General features: G+C 32.5%; 1 protein-coding gene across 15 annotated transcripts in view; it reads left to right on the forward strand.

Moving 5' to 3' along the window:
- Nucleotides 1-22535, forward strand: part of CHD9 (chromodomain helicase DNA binding protein 9) — a 210194-nt gene that overhangs the window by 153288 nt on the left and 34371 nt on the right. For all 15 annotated transcript variants that reach the window (XM_072967366.1, XM_072967363.1, XM_072967360.1 and 12 more), the window contains 9 exons: nt 651-861; nt 2543-2738; nt 4373-4540; nt 5245-5424; nt 11231-11341; nt 13323-13519; nt 13980-14179; nt 18196-18355; nt 18791-18880. In XM_072967366.1, coding sequence (XP_072823467.1) covers nt 651-861; nt 2543-2738; nt 4373-4540; nt 5245-5424; nt 11231-11341; nt 13323-13519; nt 13980-14179; nt 18196-18355; nt 18791-18880 — 1513 coding nt within the window. The remainder of the gene's footprint in view (nt 1-650; nt 862-2542; nt 2739-4372; nt 4541-5244; nt 5425-11230; nt 11342-13322; nt 13520-13979; nt 14180-18195; nt 18356-18790; nt 18881-22535) is intronic.

The raw sequence follows: 22535 nt of genomic DNA on the forward strand, positions 1-22535 counted from the left end.
TACATTTGGGTCTTTTCATTTATTCCTGGGAATATACTCTTATTTTATCCAACACAAATCATTTCTTAGCTCAGTAACTGACTCACTTGCAATCCTGGTACTCTTTAATCACTATACGGGCTAGGGGAAGGCAGAGAGCCTTTAATTCTGACCTAGACTCTGAAAGAACTATAATCAAAGTTACACTTGACTTCCCTTCTCATTTTTTTTTTTTTTTCGTTCTTGCTTTCATGGCCAGCAGGATGCTCATAAACATACCCAGGTTAATTATCATCACCTTTCAGTGATGATCATTGTTATGTTGGTGTTTAAATACTAAGTGTTCATTTAAAAATATATGTTTACTCATCTAGGTTAGAACCACGTTTTCATTAAGTCTTTTCCTAATAGCATTTGTTAAACATTTAGTTAAGATAAATTTATATAAGACATTATGCCAGGTTTGGTGGGAGATAAAAATTGCTTAAGACACTGTCCATATCTTCAGTGAAACTACAGGCTGGTGTTGGTGGGGATTTCGCCACAATCATAAATAATTTGAACAACAGCAATGTACCTACCATCAGAAAATTTTAATGTGTTTCAGAAACAGAGAAGCACTGTTTTAAAAAGAAAACAATTGGGAGTTATTCTTGTATTTTTTTTGATAGGTGCTGAGGAGAAAATACTTGGGGAATTTAGAGATACATATAATCCAGCTGCTTCTGATTTTCATCTTCAAGCAATGATCCAGTCTGCTGGCAAATTGGTTCTTATTGATAAATTGCTTCCCAAAATGAAAGCAGGAGGTCACAAAGTGCTCATCTTCTCTCAGATGGTACGCTGCCTTGATATCCTAGAGGACTATCTTATACATAAAAGGTAAGGCATTCAAACATCCATTGAATTATACTATGAATTATGCTAAGTATATGTTATCAAGGTTTTTGCAGCACTATACTGTAACCCAGCTTTTCTGGCATCTTCCTCTTAAGATCGATGAGAATCCATTTAAATCTACGCGTAAAGATTCTTTAGGATGATGTGTTAGATGTTTTCCTAACCTGTATATGTTGCAGTAGTAGGCAGGGGTAAGGAGACTGATAAAGAAAACTTTGCAAATTGACAGGTATTTGTTGACATACAAATGGGTTTATTAGTGTACATTTTAATTGATTGTAAACCTTGTAGTAGTGACAGTTTAAGTGGATTTATAACCATTGTTGAAATTAAAGAAAATGATTCAAGATCCTTTTCTGACTTTTTCATTGTTATATTTAGAACCTGCACTTGCTGTACTTTGACTCTTATTGTACACTGTATAAGACTTGCTCATGCTTTAATCTTTTCTGATTTGTTTAATGTAGGCTTTTGTTTTGGGTTTTTGTTTTTTTTTGTTTTGTTTTTGGTATGTAACAGTAAGATAGTCTTAAATAATGTCTAATCAGTATTTAGATAAATAGGATATTTATCATAGGATATTTATCAGAGCATTAGTGACCCAATTAGATATTAACACATTAATATAAGAGAATCTGAAGATTCAGCTGTAGATTTTAAGTTCACTGTATTTTGATCTTACTGAAAAGTAAAGATCTGTCTATCCTAGTTTATACTATCAAAGATTTTGTAGTTTATTTTTATTTTTCATTTTATCTCTGTTTCCACTGTTAGTGTTCCTTTCCTTTAATCTTATTCCAAAATGTGTATTATTCTCAATCTTATAAATAAGAGAATTAAATTATAATATTTCTAAAAATAGCCATTCTTTCCTTTTCTTGATGTCTTTACATGAAGAACTTTATAAGATAAAGATAAATTTGAATTAGGTTGAATTTCATGGAAAACCTCAGATTTACTTAATGTCAAAAGTAACATTATTGGAAGTCATACCCCTGTTTTACAAGTACTAGAGATAACAGTGCAGCTGCTGCTGAGACTCCAGTAAATTATAGGTGGAAAAAAATATCTTGAACCAGAGAGATGTGGCAGATGTTAGTGTATTCCTCTTCTAGTTCCTAAATTTTTATGTATTTGATTTTTATTAATGTTTAACAATTTCTGAGTTTTATGTTAAATGAGGAAGGATGAAAGAAGTTGAAAGTTAATTGCTTGGCAGTAATGACTATGAAGAATTAGCATTATAGTTTGCCCTTAATAGATAATAGTTTACAAGCAGGTGTATCATTTGAGAGAATTATTTGATTGAGATAGAAATGTTTGTAGTCTTCTTTTATAGAGTTTTATGAAAGTCTGCTTCTTGCCAAAAAAAAAAAGTTATTTGTTATATGAGATCAGTAAGTATATTCATTGTAAAGGTATGTTACCTACACATTCAGGAATGCAGAGATTTTGTAACTTTATATTACTGTGTGTTTCCTATTTAGCACCAACGCTGAAAAGTATAAAACCATAAAAACTAGTTGGAGTAATATTGCTTCTTCATTTTATGGTAAATGTAATGTTGCAGGAAAACTGATAAATATGTGTCTGTCACATTTGATAGAATTTCTTCATTTTCATTATGTTCATCTATCTAAGTTTATTGCACTTCATTTGACAGATATTTATATGAGCGAATTGATGGAAGAGTCAGAGGGAACCTTCGACAAGCTGCTATAGATAGATTCAGTAAACCTGATTCAGATCGATTTGTCTTTCTTCTGTGTACCCGAGCTGGTGGGTTGGGCATCAACTTAACTGCAGCTGACACTTGTATAATTTTTGATTCTGATTGGAATCCTCAAAATGACCTTCAGGTAAATAAATTCCTTGGCTAAGATAATTTTTTTTAATTCCCATAACTATCTTTGATAATTCACTTGGTTTATTTTCATATGGACAAACTAACGTGTATGTTCCCTAAGAAATTTTATCTGTGCCAAATAAAATAGATGAAATTATTTTTATTTTAATTTAACATTAAAATATAATAAAATATACTTATTTAGATTATGTATCATACCAACTTCTAGAAAAGGTCTACCTATTTGAATACAGTATTTAATTGTTTAAAGTATATATTATGTAGATTTGAGATAGGTCTAAGCTATAAGAATAACCTATTTGTAGTAATTAAAATTTCAGAGTTTTACTTCTTTTAATAAGTACTTGATTATCCTAATTTCATCTTCTCAGTTGTCATATAATACAGTATGCATAGAATTGAGACAACAGACTATGCCTTTTTATGCAGAAAATTAATGCATACCTATAAATTAAGACTATACTTGGACTTCATAGAAACATAGGAATATTAATGAGTGATCAGAGTGAGTCAAAGTTTGAAGGTGTGTTATCTAGGAAGGGTATGAGAAGAGAACAAAGTATAAGAGAAATTCTTCTTTTATTGTTCATGGTAGTATTAATTGTACTGCAACTGATAGGGATATATTATTACTTCAAATAGATATGACACCAAATATAGTGAATTGTTCTTGAGAATATACCCGGCTTGCTTAATAAAAGATAAAGTTTTAACCTCTCATTTGTATAATCTATTTTAGAATTTACCAGACAAATTTCAAGTGTAGTAGGAACTTGAGATAAAATATGAAGCTCTAAATGTAATCTCTGATTTTCCTGCTTCCAAAATGTCTACATATTAGATAATTAGTTCTTTCTGTGTTTAAATAAAATTTAGGTCTCCAGAGTTAATCACCTTAGGTTTTTACCTGCCTCAAAATTATGCAGCTTAACTAAATGTATTGAAAAGATCATTGATAATGTGGTGGAAAAAAATTTAGAAATTTAATATTAAAGTTCAAAACCAACAGCTAAAAAAATCTGTTCGTAGAATTTATATTCCTGTCAAAAATTATATTAATGACACTCTCTTTAAAAAATAATTTTTCACAGATTTATAGTCTCTAAAATATAACTTTAAATTTTAACTTATTGCTGATTGTGGAATCATTCCTCATCTTGGTAAGCTTTACCTTCATTTCTAGAGAAAAATTATATGTAATTCAGTAGCAAGATTGTCTAAAAATTCTTACACATACTTTTATATTCCATCAAAACAGTTTAATGTACAGACTCACAGACATAGAATACAGACTTGTGGTTGCCAGTGGGGAGAGGGGTGGGTAGGGAAAGACTGGTAGTTTGAGATTTATAGATACTGACAGGTATATATAGAATAGATAAACAAGCTTATACTGTATAGCACAGGGAAATAAAGTCAAGATCTTGTAGTAGTTCACGGTGAAAAAGAATATGAAAGCGAATATATGTATGTTCATGTGTGACTTAAAAACTGCTGTACACCAGAAATTGACACAACATTGTAAACTGACTATAACTCAATTTAAAAGAAGGATAGTTTAATGTGTAATGCCTTTTGTGCTATTTTGTAAAATAAACTGAATCTGTAACTTTTCATTTTTTATAGGCCCAAGCCCGTTGCCACAGAATCGGTCAGAATAAAGCAGTTAAGGTCTACCGACTAGTAACTCGTAACTCATATGAGAGAGAGATGTTTGACCGAGCCAGTCTGAAACTGGGTCTAGATAAGGCTGTGTTACAGAGCATGAGTGGAAGAGATAGTAATGTTGGTGGGGTATGTATATTTTCTTCTTCACTTGGAGCTTTTCTGTTTCTGTTTGCATTTAATTTTAACCTCAGGTCATGTCATTTAACTTTGATCCATACTGAACACTAATTAGATGCTTCTATATAAGGAGAAATTTCAGAATAGAACTACATTTAGTTAATACTTTTTGAATCCTTTTCTGTCTGTGTAGTAGCTTCAATGATTGTGAATTCCAAGATGTGTCTTCAGAGTAGAAATTCTTGCGTTTAGGCTGTTTGTATCATGGCATAGCAAATTAGAATTTGTGAATTTTCCTGCATTTTTTCCTATAAACAGTTTTTCAAAATAAATTTTTCAGGCCAAACTACTAGCATTGGCTTTATCTTGTTATAAATGGTGTTTTGGGCCTACCTGCCCCTCAGAATTATTACCTTATTTGTGTCTTGTGCTTTATCACAACTATTGAACCCTAGTACTAAAATGAACCTTGAGAAGTTACTTGCCCCATAGGCTTTGTTTTAACTGAAGCCAGTTTAGGCAATTGGCAAATCTTATTTTCAAGATAGCGAAGTGTCAATGCTTCAATGCATTCTTTCAGAGAATTCTCTCAGGTACATCCCAAGCCCTGAATGCAATTTAAACATAACTTCTCTGTTCTTTGACATTCTTTAGGAATACTTTCTCATTCTATGAACTTAAAAAAAAAATGTTACCAAAATGTTTTCTCTTAGATTCAACAGCTTTCCAAAAAGGAAATAGAAGATCTGCTTCGAAGAGGTGCTTATGGTGCCATTATGGAAGAAGAAGATGAGGGCTCTAAATTCTGTGAAGAAGATATCGATCAGATTTTACTACGTCGTACAAAAACCATTACAATTGAGTCAGAAGGACGTGGGTCAACATTTGCCAAGGTAACACTGAGCAGTGGTACTTTATAAGTATACCAGCAATGTTCTCTATTAAAAAAATTTTAGTTGTCTCTTTACTAATTATTTGCAGAGCTTCTATTTAATGTTTAAATAAACTGAATTTCTCAAAAGAAGTAGGTAATATATTCTTTTCCTTCATTTTTTCTGGTCTCTCATATCAAATTTCACATGTACTTTTCTGGTCCTAGTGAAATAGAGTAAGAGTAATAAGTAGAAATAGTTATAAGTGTTAATTAGAGTAGAACATTTGAAATCAAATTTTTAAGTTAAAGAGCTTATAGCAAAATATAAATAATATAGTGTAGAAGGTTAAGTCATCTTACGTTAACTTATAATAATTTAAACTACTTAAAGGAGAGAGAGGATTTCTATTATCATTTCAAATATTTAAATCAAGTTTGGGGAGAGCAAAATGAAGTTTGTGTTTTGAAAGGAAATATTGATAACTGCCTGTCTACCTATCCTATCTGGGAAAAACACTTTAAAAGTTTCCTAACTGCATTTATATTCCTTTTTTTCCAACAGAGATATGGTAAACCTATATGTTGCATTCTTCTGAAGAGTTTTTTTTTAATTACAGTATTCTGTCCCATGTGCACTGATCAGGATTTCTCCTTTCCACTTTAATTTCTTTCTACATTTTCTTCCTTTATCCCCTCTTCACTTCCAACCCAGAAGTCTTTTTTTTTTTTTTCTGAAGTCTTTCTTGATCTTTATGGAGGAAAACACTGTCTTACAGCAGGTAGTCCAAGTGCTACACCAAAAGTAATGATATCAGTTTTCATATGAAAACTTTTTATTCAGCAGACTAATGAAATCTTGTGTCAGGTACTTTAGTAAGTGATGGGAATACTAAAGTGAGAGAATTATAGTCACTGAAAAAAGTAAAGGAGAAAATGATTAACTGTCCATAAAATAGGAGAGCAGAGAATCAGGAAAGCCTTTACAGAGAAAATAACATTTGAGCTGAGTCTTTAAGGAAGTTTGAATTTCATTGTGTTACAAAAAGAGAAAGCCACAGAAATGAGCCATGTGTTACTAAACTACAAGAAAGATTTAAAGAAATATGACATAGACGTTTATGGATGCACAGTGTAAATTAAATGGAGATAGAAATGAAGGTTAGAGGTTGGACCCAAATTGTGAAGGGCTCGAAAAAAATTCCATTTTGAGGAATTTGAACTTGATCCTGAGGCAGTTTTAAAGCTTTTAAATCCCTTCAAGCAGAAAATGGACATAATGTGATCTGGTTTAGAAACTTAACTCTTAATAGCAGTGTAGAGAATGAGATTGGAATGAGAAGGGCTAGAGGCGTAGAGACCAGATAAGAAGCGTACATAGGCTGTGGTGATAGATGAGCTAGGATAGTGGGGATCCACTTGAATTAACAAGAACTGATGACCAGTTACAAATTTGTGGAAGGAGGTGTCAGAAATGACTTGAAGGTGGTTTTCTGTCTCAAGTAGCTAGGAGGGTCATGGTATCATTAAGTAAGACAGAGAATGCAGGAGAAGGAAGTTTGTATGAAGAAAGTAAAATATTCTAGCTGTTATATTTGTGCCATTTACAGGACACCTGGGTGGAGATGTCCAGGGGAGTTGTCTAGGATACAGATACAGATTTGGGAGTTACTAGAGAAAAAAAGCAGAAGGAAGTAGTATTGTGGAAACAAAAGGAATATTGCAGAAGTAAAGTATAAAGCTGAGAACTAAAATTAGTCATGATTTTTTTTAATAGAGGCATATACTTTCTCATTTATAATGTTAATAATAATAATCATGGAAAGTCAAAACACCAGGGTTTCAAATCTGACTCATAAGCTTAGTGACCCTGGACAGTTAACTTAACCTTTATGAGTCTTTTCTTGTCCTTATAAAAGACAGCATAATATTCATGCTTGGCCTTTCCTACTTTACTGTAAAGTGTTACTTGAGCATTATTTTACTCAGGTATGCTCTAATCATAACCAGATGTACTCTAAGAATGTGAAATACTTAAGATGTAAATATTTGTTTTAAACCCTCAGACCAGGGAACAATTACTACTTTTGAAAAGAGAGCTTATTGAAAAGCTACCACTATAGCTGAGGAGCAGAGAGTTTGCCTGCACTTGTCTTACAATTTTTTTCATTTCCATAATTGTTTGGAAATACCATTATATAGTGGGCATTTGGCATAGTGAGATAGGGCACCACTGTATAATGGCACCAAAGGAAAAAAGTTGATAGTATTTTATACTTTTCCCTGGAATTTCCAAAAACTTCAGCTATACACAGTTGTTTTCAGTGGTTTGGATAAATGTAATTCAATCCATGTCTCTTTGCATTATCAAAGAGTTTCTGGTAAGAAGCTGTATATATATGGAGCAGGGTGTATAATAAGACTAATTAGACCTAGTACATATCCATTAATTAGACTCATTATTGATAACTTCATTTATAAGTGTTTATACCCACTAAACCTTGTTTTAAGAGATTTTCATAAAGGCAGTTAGGTAGATCCTAGAAACAGAAAAGTTTCTGATCTGATTTTAAATTTGGTATAGAACAAAAGTCTTTGAATTGCTTAATTTACAAAAACAAAATAGTATGAGTCAAGCTTCAGATAGATTGCTTATTTGTAAGGGCCTCTCTGTGGCACCTAAGACCTTTCTGCTACTTTCTGAAGAGGAAGATGGACTTCACCATTTTAAAGTCTTCCCTTGCAAATAATAAAGGAATTTAGTGATTGAAGGAATACATTTTAAGAAAAATATCTTGGGGAAACTATGATATTAAGATTTAACATTTGAAAGTAGTTAGTAAACCTGTACTTGATGGCATCCTCCACAGCAGGCATTTCATTTCTTTAGGCATTAATCCGTTGTTAGAAACCTTAAGAATTTTGTAAGTCATCTTGAAAGTAGGTTATATGTCAGCTACCAAGAGCATCTGGAATTATTTAAAATATTTAAATTTTTATTTGAAAAGTAATTTATTATTTTTCTTAAAATCTTTTAAAGCCATTTAATTGTGACATATAGTTTCTTCCAGGCAAATTATTTTAATTATTAACAGTTACATGGTAGCTGAATAAAAGTGATTATCCACTGTAACACAGAATTTTTTAAGGTAAACAACCATAAAGTAATATGTTTCAAAAATCTAGTTGTTTCCTTTTAGTGACTTTTCATATTCAATGGTTTCTCTAGAGACATATATCAGTGACATTGTAAGACAGAATAAAACACTGTGAACTTCAGTGAACTTTTCATTATTCTTGAAAATTGACGAGTATATTAATGAAGATTTTAAAGTATGGATATCATATGTACTCAGGAGAAATTCATTTCTGAATTAACAAAATGAAGTCCCCTCATAGTTTAGGAATGACATCTGTTACTCATATTCATTCATACCATGTTGACGAATTTTCATCACATACTTACTTTTATGCAGGTGATGATGGCTATCTACTTTTCATATTATCAAACTAGTTAGGCTTTACTCTTTTAAGTTGATTATAAGTTTTTATAACATGTGGTTTATCATTAAAAGGTGTCTCACTGTGTTTTCTGTTGCCACTGTAACAAATTTATTCTCTTACCATTCTGGCTGTCAGAATGAGTCCAAAATGAGTCTTACAGGCTAAAATCAAAGTGACAGTAGGGCTGGTTCCTTCTGGAGGTTCCAGGAGAGAATCTCTTTCTTATCTCTTCCAACTTTTAAGACTGCCTGCATTTCTTGGCTTATGACCATGTTACACAGTATTGCAATCTCTCCTTCTGTTGTTAGTCTTTTGCTCTTCTGTAGTGAAATCAACTCTTTCCTCTTATAAGGACAGTTGTGATTGCATTTAAGGCCTTTCTGGATAATACAGGCTAATCTCCACATTTTAAGATCCTCAACTTAAACACATTTGCCAAGCCCCTTTTGCCATGTAAACTGACATTCCCAAGGTTCCAGGAATTAGGACCTAGATATCTCTGAGAACTGTTACTCAGCCTATCACATTCACCATTTCAAAGAAATAAAAAATTGCTATTTTCGATAGTTTCACAATATTAAAGCTATAGTTTACAGCAAGCAAAAAAGGAATTTAAATTCATTTCATTAAAGCATTTATTTCTGTCACTTCTGTTTCATAAATATGCCAGGAAGATGTGTATTTTTAAACATTTATAATATTTAAATACTTGCTAGATAAAAGCATCTTAATAACCCAATCTCAAGAATGTTTGATGGAATGAATATATTTATTATTTGGTAAATACTATCACGAGCAGTCATTGTAAAGTTCATCAACAAGAAGCACTTAGCTCTACACTGGAAATTGACACAATGTTGTAAAATGACTATAACTCAACAAAAAAATGTAAAAAAAAAAGCACTTAGGATTTAAATTTTGTTCCTACTTATTCTTTAGATGTTTTATAAAGATTCAAACTATAAATATAGACACAATAATGTCATGAAACCTGTGTACTTATCATCCAACTTCAACAGTTATCAACTCATGCTAAATTTGTTTCATCACCACCCTACCCGTCTATCATACTATTTTAAAGCAAACCCCAGACATTATATCATCAGCTCTACAAATGTTTCTTTACATATATCTAGAGATTTCTTTAACACAACCACAATACTATTATCACATTTAAAAATAAAATTAACAGTAATTCCTTGATATCATTAAATTTTCAGTGTTCAAACTTCCAGTTGTCTTGAATGTCATAAATGGCATGTTTGCTTGTAACAGTTTTATTATTTTTTTATGTGTAATTTTCTGCATTTTAAAGTTATATCAAAATGGGTTCTTTAATGAAGCTTTTTATCATTTGATGATTATATCCCAGATAATTAGGCATTACCCTGCAGCCATTTACCAATTATATTCTTCTTTGAAAATCATTTTATGTGACTGTATTCTTCCATTTATTCTAATAAGAGTTTAGCATGCATTTTTTCAGGCCCTTTTCTTAAAGCATCATAAATCTTCACTGCTTATTCCATTTTTATAAAGTACTTTGATAACTTTTCTTTGAAGCCACATTCTTAAGAACTTAAGTTGCAAATAATTGTTATTGTTTATGAGTTACAGTGTTGAACTATAGTATATAAATTTTTTTCCAACTAAAAGATTGTATAATTTCTATAATATTTAAGAAAATAAATCATTTATATTTTCTTTTATTCCTCTGTAATTTCTTACATTTTTATAATTATGCATTATATATGTTGTAAGGAAAAGAGTTTTATAAATAAAGATAGCCAGTGGTTCATTTTTCTTTATTTCTCATATCATTTCATCATATCATGTATTGCATTTTCTTTAGGAGACGTATCTATGTAAAAATGTGATGGAAGTAAAGTAGGAGAATGAACTATACAGGGCACCAGAAAACTATACACCAGAAAATGAACTATACAGGGCAAATGAAATTCTTATTACCTAATTTTTTAATATTTTGTATAGTATTTCTAGAAAGCATGTATCTCTGTCCTCTGTGATTTTTTGACCAAAAAGATTTGATCCTTGCTTATCAAAAGTTTAAGACTTAAGCAACAGTAATAACTTATTTAATTCTGCCCCTAAAACTCAAGCATTGACATTTAGCCTTTGATCTTAAGCAGATGCTGTGCTATGTTTCAGACCATTGCATTTGAAACATCCTTTGATTGTATGTGTATGTATGCTGAATTCAAATTCTATCCACAGTAAATATGAGATTAGGTTTTAGATATACTTTGGTAGATTTTTCCTCTAAGCTTCAAAACATTTTGAAAAACTCCCATTATATATTTCAGGCAAGTTTTGTGGCATCTGGAAACAGAACAGATATTTCCTTAGATGATCCCAACTTCTGGCAAAAATGGGCAAAAAAGGCAGAAATAGATATAGATGCCATCAGTGGTAGAGTAAGTATTTCTTTCCCTTTTGAAAAAATGACCTTTTGGAATACTTTGGTAATATTATAATATTTTAAAGCATTCAACTATGTACTTACTGAAATAAATTTATTTGCATAAATTAATTGATACAGGGTCGTAGAATGATGACATGTTGAGTCAAGCACTGCTTTAGTTTAATTCTTCTGATACCTGTCATGATAGGTTGTAATACCCGGAAAGTATAATTTTGGGTATTATTTGTGTTAAAATTATGTGTTTTTTAATTTTTAAGATGTTTTCAATTAATAATTCCTTTTATTTTGCTCCTTAACCTTGTTTTATTTTTATTTATTTATTTATTTATTGGTGTCAGATCCCATTAATGATGATGCAGTCAAATATAAAAGGAGAAAAAAAGCAATAAAAAAAATAGTACTTTTAAACTTTTTTTTTTAATAATGTCCTTTGGAGCTAAGGAAAAAGGGCCAAAAGCTAACATAGGATTCATAGAACTGATAATAACATAACTGTTCATTTCATGAGATACCTATCTAGTAATTTATAGAAATTAATGTTTGGGAGCCTTACCTACTATCGAAATAACTGCTACATGATTAAAAGAATTTTGTATGGAGCATTGATGTGTGGGATCTAATTTAATAGATGACCTTTTAAAATGTAAAACTTTACAATTAAATAATAATCATCATTATTTAATATATTTTGGAAATATGTATAGTTCTATATAAAGCAAATAAGTAAATTTGAAAAGATATTTCTAAAAATATTATTTGCATATGGCATGTTTATATGCCTAAAAAGGCAATGGAATCTGGAGACCACTATTAAATTAAATGAGATTAGTGAATTAACTAGATGAAGGATAAATATGCCATTAGCCTTCTTAAATATCACCACTAACAGGAATAGAAAAATATAATGGAAGAGGAAAACTAGTTAACAGTAGGAAAATAAACGTTTATAACACTTAGGGTATCTACTGAAAGATATATTTGATTTCAGTTAAATCAATTACCAAACTTAATTGGGAGATTTGTCAATTGGAAAGAAAAAACTACATACTTTAAACATTTTAAGAGTTCGTTTATAAACATAGAAGTACAACCCAAATCAACATATAACCAGACAAAATCTAAAATTCCCCTGGAAGTCTTACTGACTTTCTTTGTACCCATCTTGTATCATAAAATACTACATCCTGAATACCATTTGTTTGTTTATGCATTAATCTGATCCTCAGGATGATGAATTTCTCATGAGCAGGAAGCTGTCTTATTCACAGCTGAACCACAGCCCACAACATAGTGCCTAACTTAAAAGAAATTATTCAATGAAGGTGAAAACACATCAACTTAAGTTGTTTTGAATAAATTAAATAGCTTTGAACATAGTGAGGGCCATACATTTATTACCTTGCTTGTGGTATATTAGTATAACTCTTTTGGGAAGCACAGAAACATGTTTCTAGATCCTAAGATAATTACATCTTTTGACCAATATTTCTGTTTCTAGATATTTCACTTCTTTTGGAATTATCTTTAGGATAAACTTAGATCACAAAGACTTACTTTAGCTTTATGTGTTTTAAAAATTAAAAAAAATCTAAATTAAATTGTGAAATAAGTAGGTAAAGAAAATTATGATGCATAAATTCAGTTTAAAAATAAAATGCGTGGATATTTGAGGAAACACAGTATAATAACTTTCACATTAATAATAAAGCCACATACCTAATTCTGTTTATTCTATAACTGTAATGTTACAACATTTCATTCATATATATATATATATTTATATAAATAAGTGTTTTAAAGAAGTGAAAAAATTTTAATTGATTTGGTACATTGGTGAAATTGTTAGCAATTTCATTTCTCTGGCTTTCTATAATTACTTTATTATTTGTACAACTTGAAAGGTAAAAATGTAAAATACTATTATAAACAAACTAGTAAAAGGACCTTCAAGTAATAGCTATTCAATTTTACAGAACAGCTTGGTTATTGATACTCCAAGAATTAGGAAGCAAACAAGACCCTTTAGCGCCACAAAAGATGAATTGGCTGAATTATCTGAAGCTGAAAGTGAAGGAGATGAAAAACCCAAACTCCGGAGACCTTGTGAGCGTTCAAATGGCTATGGAAGAACTGAATGCTTTAGAGTAGAGAAAAATCTGCTAGTTTATGGGTAAAGTATTATTTTTAATGTTTACTGTTAGTAGTCTTGTATATAAATTTGCAGAAAACATATACTGTTTTCTAGTATATTTTTAATCTTATTAGAATCAATAAAATGTATTTTAAGTACCCTGCATTTGTATATTTAACATATTTAATAGTAGAATGAGAAGATATCCTTAAATTTTATAATTATAAATGTATCACTAATATCAAACTCCTTGTTGTTCTCAGATTTACATACTCAGTAACACAAAATGGATAATGTTTTTATCCATTGTTGAATAAAATGTACTAGGAATTACTATACCATGGCTCTACAATTTACTCATGGGGGAAAAAGCTTTATTGGGTAAATCCTGTTAATGACAAAATATGTTTTTGCAGTTTTCAGGCCTTTTACTCATGAGTAATGTTTTTCTCTAGAATTTGACTCAATATTAATGTAAACACACCTTTTTTTTAACTAGATGGGGCCGATGGAGAGAGATTCTATCACATGGCCGTTTTAAAAGGCAGCTAAATGAGCATGATGTAGAAATAATTTGCCGAGCGCTATTAGCATATTGCCTTATTCATTATCGAGGAGATGAGAAAATTAAAGGCTTCATATGGGATCTCATTACTCCAACTGAAGATGGGCAGACACGAGAGCTACAAAATCATCTAGGTAAGAACGTTCTTTTATTTTCTTTTTAAATTTATTTTAAGTTATATAAGTAACACTTAACGTAGTACCCTATAAAATATTGAAGCATTACAAATACTGGTAAGGAACCCTTAACCTTCACCCTCAAGTCAAGTTCCAGCTTGGAAAATACCAGTGTTATTAGTTTGGTTGAGTTTTATATATTGTTATCAAACATGTATTGGTTTGCAAGTTGTTGACCCATTAATATGTCTTTGAGGTTATCCCATCTGTATTCTTGTAGATCTGCCTCATTTTTTAAACTCCTGCTTAGTTGTCCTTGTATGGATATTTATTAATTCATTTAGCATCTCCTTTAATGATGGGCATTTAGGATATTTCCAATTTTAGACAATTAAAAAACAAGTTTCAGTGAAGATCCTTGTACATTCCTCCTAGTACATGTGACTAACTCTGCCACCAAAGTAAACATCAAGAAATGGAATTGTTAAGGTACAGTGTATATGTGTCTTTAGTACCTGAAATGTGGCCTATGTATTAAAAGCATCAGCATCTCCCAGGAGCTTCTTAGAAGTGCAGAATCTTAGGCCTCAGACTTAATAATCAGAAACTACCTTTTAAAAAGTTCCTCAGCAATTAGTATATATTTAAAGTTTGGAAAACAGTGATATACATTTAAAATTTTTATAAATATTTTAATTTGCTGTCAGATATGACTGTGCCCATTTATAGTCCTATCAGGTATACACAAGTACCTTTTTCTCCATAGCCTTGCTAACAGAACATTCTTTTTTGCATAAAATAATCGAATTTTTTTTAAAAGATTACTGTGCCCTTAAATTTGTGTTAAAATTGTGTTCTATTTAATCAACAAATACTTGTTAAAGTGCCTGCTATGTGCTTCTTTTGCAAAGTACAGAGAAGATGAGAAGGAACAACACAGACAAGATCCCTGAGCTCATCGTGAACCTTACATTTTGGTCAGGTAGAGAGACATACTAAGAAGGTAGATAAATTACTGAAATAATGCAGATTGTGATGAGTACTGTGAAGTAAATAAACTAAGCACTGAGCTTGAGAACAACAGAAAGCACATATTTTAGATTAGGGTGGTCATTGGAGGCCTGTCTTAATAGGAAGCAATGAAATTATTAATGTGAAGAGCTGGCTTCTGATAAAGATGGAAGATTAACACAAATATAGTTTCATTCTTCCTTGAAACCCCACTTATATGTCAATAGAGAGAAAAAAATTAAGCATTAAGCTTGATAAATTCTACAGATAAAAGCCTAGTTTCTTCAGCAATAAATAGTGGGAAAGGAAGAAATAGAGAGGGTATCTATAAACCAGTGATTCATAACCAGACATGATTTCATGCCACAGTCCTGCTCCCACCCTGAGCTGTTACAACTTTGAAGATGTTAAGGGCATCTAGTGGGTAGAGGCCATGAGTGTACAGACAGCCCCTCACAATGAAAAACTGCACCTCAAAATACCAGTGGTGCCAAGATTGAAAACCCTGCTATAACTTTAAAGAGACGAGTTCTCAGCCCGTTGATGTGTGTGGACCTTAATTTGGATCATGATTGAAACAAACAACCCAGGGAAATTTTTTGTTATCTTTATTAGATAATTGTAAATTCAAATATCAAGTGTTAAGGAAGTATTATTGCATTTCTTAGGGCTGATAATGGTATTGTAGTTATTTTTTTAAGAAGGCCTTATCTTTTGCATACATTAAAAGATACATTTATTAATGAAATGATTGTTTTAGATTTATTTCAAAATAGTATCGGAGGTTGGGGATGAACAGGATATAGATGAAGTAAAATTGGCCATGTATTTGATAATTATTGAAGTTGGATGATAGGACATAGTAGTCCACCACATTATTCCATCTATTTTTGTATATGCTTAATTTCGTAATTTAAAAATAAAAAAATAAATAGGGATAAACCCTTAAAAGTGCGGAGAATGGGAAATGAATTTGGGAACCTGGAAGCATTAGATTAGTAACTAACTTAACCAACCAGAGAAAGGCTGAATCTTAGGTCATCAGGAGGAAAAGGCAAAAACCAACTGATATGATTCACAGATTACCCAAAAGTTTCAGGAGTTTGTGACATCAGTAACCTGAAAATGGGTGTAAAGGACAGCGGCTTTGATTAAAAGTTGTTTAAAAGGACGTCAGAGCCCTAAATACCTTCTTCAACTCCATGTAGCCACAGTGAAGACTGAATGAAAGTTTATTGTCTGGGAAAGATAAAACAGTCTCTGTGTGACATTGGTATTTGCAGCATGGAGCTACTAAATGAGTATGTATACTGGATAATATCATACTCAAGGAAGAAAATTAAGGACTTTTCTTTGGTGAATCCTAAAGATAATGATGGGAAAAAGCCAACCAGATTACCCTTCAAAGAGTCAACAGTGAGCTCTACCCATTCAGACTACCTGTGAACTTTTCTGTCATTCTTAATATAAGCAAATAACCAAGGGTATCAGACATCTGAAGAAAGTCTCCAACATGAGAGACCAAAAACAAACCGTTAAAATGAACTTGTAGGAAACAAAGGCTATGAAAGAAGGCAACTTTTTTTAAACTATCATATTAATATCTGCAGAGATACTTCAAATATACTGTGATTTTGAAAGAAGAATAAAGTGCTGTAGAAACAAAGCACAAATAGACCTCTTTTAAATTACGAATTAACATGTAGCAAAATGAAAAAATAACTTAAGATTATAAATGATGAATATAAGAAAATTGTGTTAGGGAAAAGTTTAAAAATATAAACATCTCCATATTTATTAGGAAAATTTCAATATGTGTATTTTTTAAAATGCACTATTTAATTTCCAAACCAACAAGGGTAAATAGGACTAGAATACAGAATGTTGTTAACATAGAATCAATGTACGTTAAGGTGGAAACATTAATTGAGATGAAAAAGGGACACTACATAATAATAAAAAAGACCAATCCATAAAAGAAGATATAACAAATATGAACCTGTATGACCTGAACAAAAGTCTCAAAGTATAAAAGCAAAACCCACCAAAAACTTAAGGAAAAATGGGACAAATCTACATAGTGCTTCTAGTTGACATTGTGATCATTCCTAGCTAGAAGAATATGGCAGATAAAAGATATATGAGATAAGAATTGAGATTTGAAAGGAAGAATCAAAACTGCATTATTCGTAATTATGAAAAATTGTAAGTGAAACAACACAAGCATCACTGAAGGCAATATAGTCATAGTATAGATGTTTACGTAGCAGTTAAAATGGATGAATTAGAGCTTCTGTGAATCAGCAAGTATAAATCTCAAAAAAAATGTAATAAGTAAGTTGCAGAATTATACTTACAATACAATGTTTGAAAACTTAAATGCTAAATATTTCCCCAACACATGAGTATAAGCATGCATGAAATGAAAAACAGATTCAAGATAGCGACTATCTTAGGGAGGAGGGAAGGAATTGGACTTTAACTGTTACTTCCTTTAGTAAAAAACTGACCGAATATGGAATATGTTAAGATTAAGAGTTGGAATAGCTTTTATATTTTTGACATATTTCACAACAAAAATGTTGAAGAAATAAAATGAATTTAGTTCTCTTAAACAGGAACCCACAAAACCTAATCCATGTTATTAGTAACAGTCAAGTTCTGAAAATCAGGAGGCCGCACAATTTTTTTTTTTAATAACTAAAAAAGCAAAAAGTAAAGCAGAGGGACAGGTTTGATCTTTTAGTTTTTGCATTTGGGAAAAAAATGTATTTTGAAACAAAAAAAGGTAATCAGAATGATTAATTTGAGATAGAGAATTGTTGGGTGTTTTGGGGGAAATTGTGTTAATGTATGTATAGCTATCATGAGGACTTACCTTGTGATTAGGTTAGCATTGTTACCGTTAATATTTCAAAGATCTCTGCACAGACCTGAAAGTTTCCAGAAATACCCTGCATCGAAAATATGTTGCAAATGAAGATCCAAATTATCACTGGTTTCATGTGTCCTTATTTTAACAGGCCTGTCAGCTCCTGTACCCAGAGGTCGAAAAGGGAAGAAAGTAAAGACACAAACAAGCTCATTTGATATACAGAAAGCAGAATGGCTACGTAAATACAATCCAGAGCAGCTGCTTCAAGATGAAGGCTACAAAAAGCATATAAAACACCACTGTAATAAGTAGGTAGTAGGGTATTTTTAACACAACTTGTTGCAAGTTTACTTTTCTGAATTTATTAACAATCTTAAAGCATGCTGATTTTGAGTACAGAGACAGTGTGGTCTAGGATCAATCCTAATCTTAATCTTACAGGGTATCCTTCAGCAAATCTTGCTACCTCTTGTGTCACTGTTTTCATCAACAGAGAAAGAAATAAAACTGGCCTCCAAATGATCTCATTATATCTTACTTGGATATTAAATAATGATGATTGTGAAGATTTTGGAGAAACCTATTTTATATATATGGTAGTAATGAGATTTATTTAATCAGAAGTAATTATTTCATTATAAAAATTCTGTATACAAATTCCTTTTTAATTTTAACTCCATGGATGAATTTTCTTCAATGATTAATATCTTTGTGTCTTTTGATTTCTTTTCCCTCATTTCTAGAGTTTTGCTTCGTGTAAGAATGCTGTATTATCTAAAACAAGAAGTCATTGGAAATGAGTGTCAGAAAGTATTTGATGGAGTTGATGCGAGGTAAATTAAATAACATGTTTATATTTATTTTTCAGTAACATGATGAGGCAAAAATCAAATGACCAGACAATTGTATATTAAATGGCTCCATATTCAATGAAATTCACAGGAAGAAAAATCTACCTAAATTAGATTAACCCTTGCCAATTTGTAGCCTTTTCTCGATTAATCTCATCTTTTGCCCTGTCACTGAAAGTTATAACATAATAAGAATAATAACATCAACATTAGTAGTAGCTTCCTGCCACCAAATCTAAAACTTAATCTTCTTCCCTCTTACTACAGTGTGAAAGGTTTTATGGTGACTTTTACATCCACATGTGATCCATCCAGAACCCTAATCTCTCAGTTCCTTGACCTTATCTACAAGCATTTCTTTTTCTACCACAGCCACACATCCACAGTCATATACTTAATCTTGCCATCACCAATAAAAGTATTAGCTCTTCAATATGGATTTTGACTGTCACTTACCTCCAGCTCATTTAACTTGGGTACTTTTCACTAATTCTCTAACTTCATCATAATGTCCCCACATCTTACTGCTCACTATCCATCACCACTTTCATGCCCCACTTTTTTCATTATTAAACTGCATTCTGTAGTCCAGCACTATACTAACTAAAATTCTTTGCCTGCCTCAGTTCTTCATAAGGGGCCCAACCCCAAATCACAATGAACCCAAATACCCATTTACTTTTTGCCTATACTGAAGCAGTTGAACAATTCTGAAGAAAATCAAGCAAAGTCTGCTGAATGACTCACTTCAAATGTATGATTATTGATCTAAAATGAGATTAAACACAAACAGTCTGTTTAACCACCACTGCCAGTAAATTCACTTTCCTGCTCTTTAAGAAGACCATTCCATGCATCTCTCCTCAAACCATCTTCCCATCCTACCAGCATCAGATGACTCTGCTGTGTATTTCATGGAGAAGATGCAGTCAGATAAGGGGTATCTTGAGTTCTGTTTGTCGTATGTGTCCCTCTATTTATTCCTTCCCTCAGGATGTAGTAGAATCTTCCTCCTCCCAAGAGCAACCCTTGTGCTTGGAACTCCTCTTAACCTTTTAGGGACTTTACTCCTGTAGTAATCACCTTTCTTTCCTGAATCATCATTTTCCCCCTCCCTGCTGAACCATTCTCATGGCATATGTACATTCCTTAATATCATTCACTTAAAAAAGAAAAGAACCCCCTGTGACATACATACAGCCTACTTACTACTCCATTTCTCTGCTCCCACTCACAAAAATAGCTGTTTGTGCTGACTGTCTCTACTTCTTTACCTTGTGTTTTCTCTTCTAAATTAATTTTTATTACTCCAGTTAATCTTTCATCCCCACTCTCTTACTGATGACCTACAATGTGACCAGTCTCTAAACTTCTCTCTTCTTGAAATAGGCATCACAGTAGGCATCTGTGCTGCTGTACCCACCTGATTGTCCTTTTTTCCTCACTCGTCTTTCCATTTTCCTTTGCTAACTCTTCTTCCTCTAATAGATCTCTAAATATTGAGTTGACCCCTAGCTGTGTCCTCAGCTTTCTTTCTTGTCTGTACTTCCTTCTTAGGTAAACTCATGTAGCATCATCATAACAAATACGATGTATACACACATGATTTTCCAATTTACGTATTCATTGCAAACCTCTCCCCTGAGTACTAAACTCTGAATTAGCTGCCTCTGAACATTTCCACTTGAAAATCTAATTATCTCAAACTTCCCCTTCATCTCCCAAATCTTCTGGCTTCCAATTCCTTCCTCCCCATCTTCCCATATACAGGCCTTCTCCATTGTAAATTTACCACCCAGTTGCTCTGATATCATTCTTGATTTCTCTCTTCCCCTCGGACCCTATAGAAGACCCATTAGCTTGACAAAATGTATGACAAATCTGAGCACTTTTCACTATCTCCTCTGCTAATCCATGCCACCATTATCTCATGGTTAGACTTCTGCAGTGACCTCCTAATTGGGTCTCTTTGCCTCCTCTTTTGCCTCTCTACAGTCTGACTTTCACACAGCAGCAGAGTGATCTTTCTAAAGCAAAAATCAGGCCATGGCACTCCCCTTCTTAAAACCTTGCAAATGCTTCTCATTTCTCTTAGTATAAGATCCAGTCCTACTTGCCCTGCATAGCTCTGTGACCTCCTTCTCCCCTCTGTCCTTCTCCCACAGTCCTCTAGTCACACCAGTGTTTCTATTCCTTCAGCATGTCAGGCGATCTCAATCAGGTTTCACCTCCTCCGACAGGCCTTCCCTGCCTACCCTCGCTAAAGCAGACCACCAGTCACTCACTATTACTTAACCTTATTTGATCTTATTCATGATACCTATTACTATTAAAAATTATATTTATTTTTAAATTTTCTTTCTCCTCTCATTACAATTTAAGCTGCTTGAAGGTGAAGTATGCTGGCTGTCTTATTGATCATTGTACTCCCAGCCTCTAGAAATAGTAACTGCCCAGTAAATAGTTGTTGACTAATTGGCTCCTCTTTTCCCTTGGTCTGACTGGATTTGATCCCCTTGTAATTTCCCAGGAACTGCGATCTGTGAATTATTCTCATTCATTAATCTCTCCCTCTCTGGCTTCTCATTTGGATTTTAACACATCTCCCTCAACACACACACACACACACCCCATTTTTGGACCCCATTCTCTTCAGACTACCGTATTATTTACTCTCCTTGATTTCAGAGCCAAACTTCATTTAAGAAGTATCTGAGAAAAACACCATATGATATCACTCATATGTAGAATCTAAAAAACAAAGAAAGACAGTCTGAATTCATCTATAAAACAGAAACAGACTTGCAGACATATGAACAATCTTACGTTACTAGGGAGAGGGGGTAGGAAGGGATAAATTTGGGAGTTTGAGAGTTACAAATGTTAGCCACTGTATATAAAAGTAAATTTTTTTGAAAAGCTTCTGCCGTTAAAAAAAAAATTTGCTGTCCCTTTTTTTTTCCTCTTCTCCCCGTTCACTGTACATTGTACTGCAGTTCAGCTTCTACCCCTCACTCCACTATCTACTTTAAGAAGTTCTTCATCCACATTGCTGCTAAATTTCATGGATATATCATAGCATTTATCTTACTTTACCTTTTGTGACCACTTCCTTCTTAGAAGGCTTCTGTGATACCATTCTCCTGTAGATTTTCTTTTTAGCTTTCTGCTTACCACTTTTCCTTTTCGGGCTTTGCTTCCACCTGTCTCTAATATGTCCTCACTTGGCCATCTCTTCTTGTCCATCTTCTTGGGTCTTATCTCTTCCACAGCATCAATTTTTATTTCTATACTGGTGACGTCCAAATCTATCTCCAGCCCACTTCTCTTCTGAACTTCAGATCCACATTTCTCAAATGTACCATAGTTACTAATACTTCCAAACTTTTGCATTCTTGCTGAAACATTCTTTTTCCCCCTTTCCTCCATATTCCACTGCTTATTGCTCAGCCGACATCGACTCAGCGTCCCTGTCCTCTCAAGGCTGGTTTAAGCACATACCCAGAGTACCCTGTCACAGCACTCATCACAAGTTTGCAGGTACCTCTTCTCAAAGACAGAGGTGTAACTGTCTTATTATTGCCATTACTGGCACATAGCGAATACTGTTAAAATCTATTTTGAATGAATGTTCTAG

The sequence above is a fragment of the Vicugna pacos genome, chromosome 9 (genome assembly GCF_048564905.1).
Source record: "Vicugna pacos chromosome 9, VicPac4, whole genome shotgun sequence".
Classification (NCBI taxonomy): Eukaryota; Metazoa; Chordata; class Mammalia; order Artiodactyla; family Camelidae; genus Vicugna; species Vicugna pacos.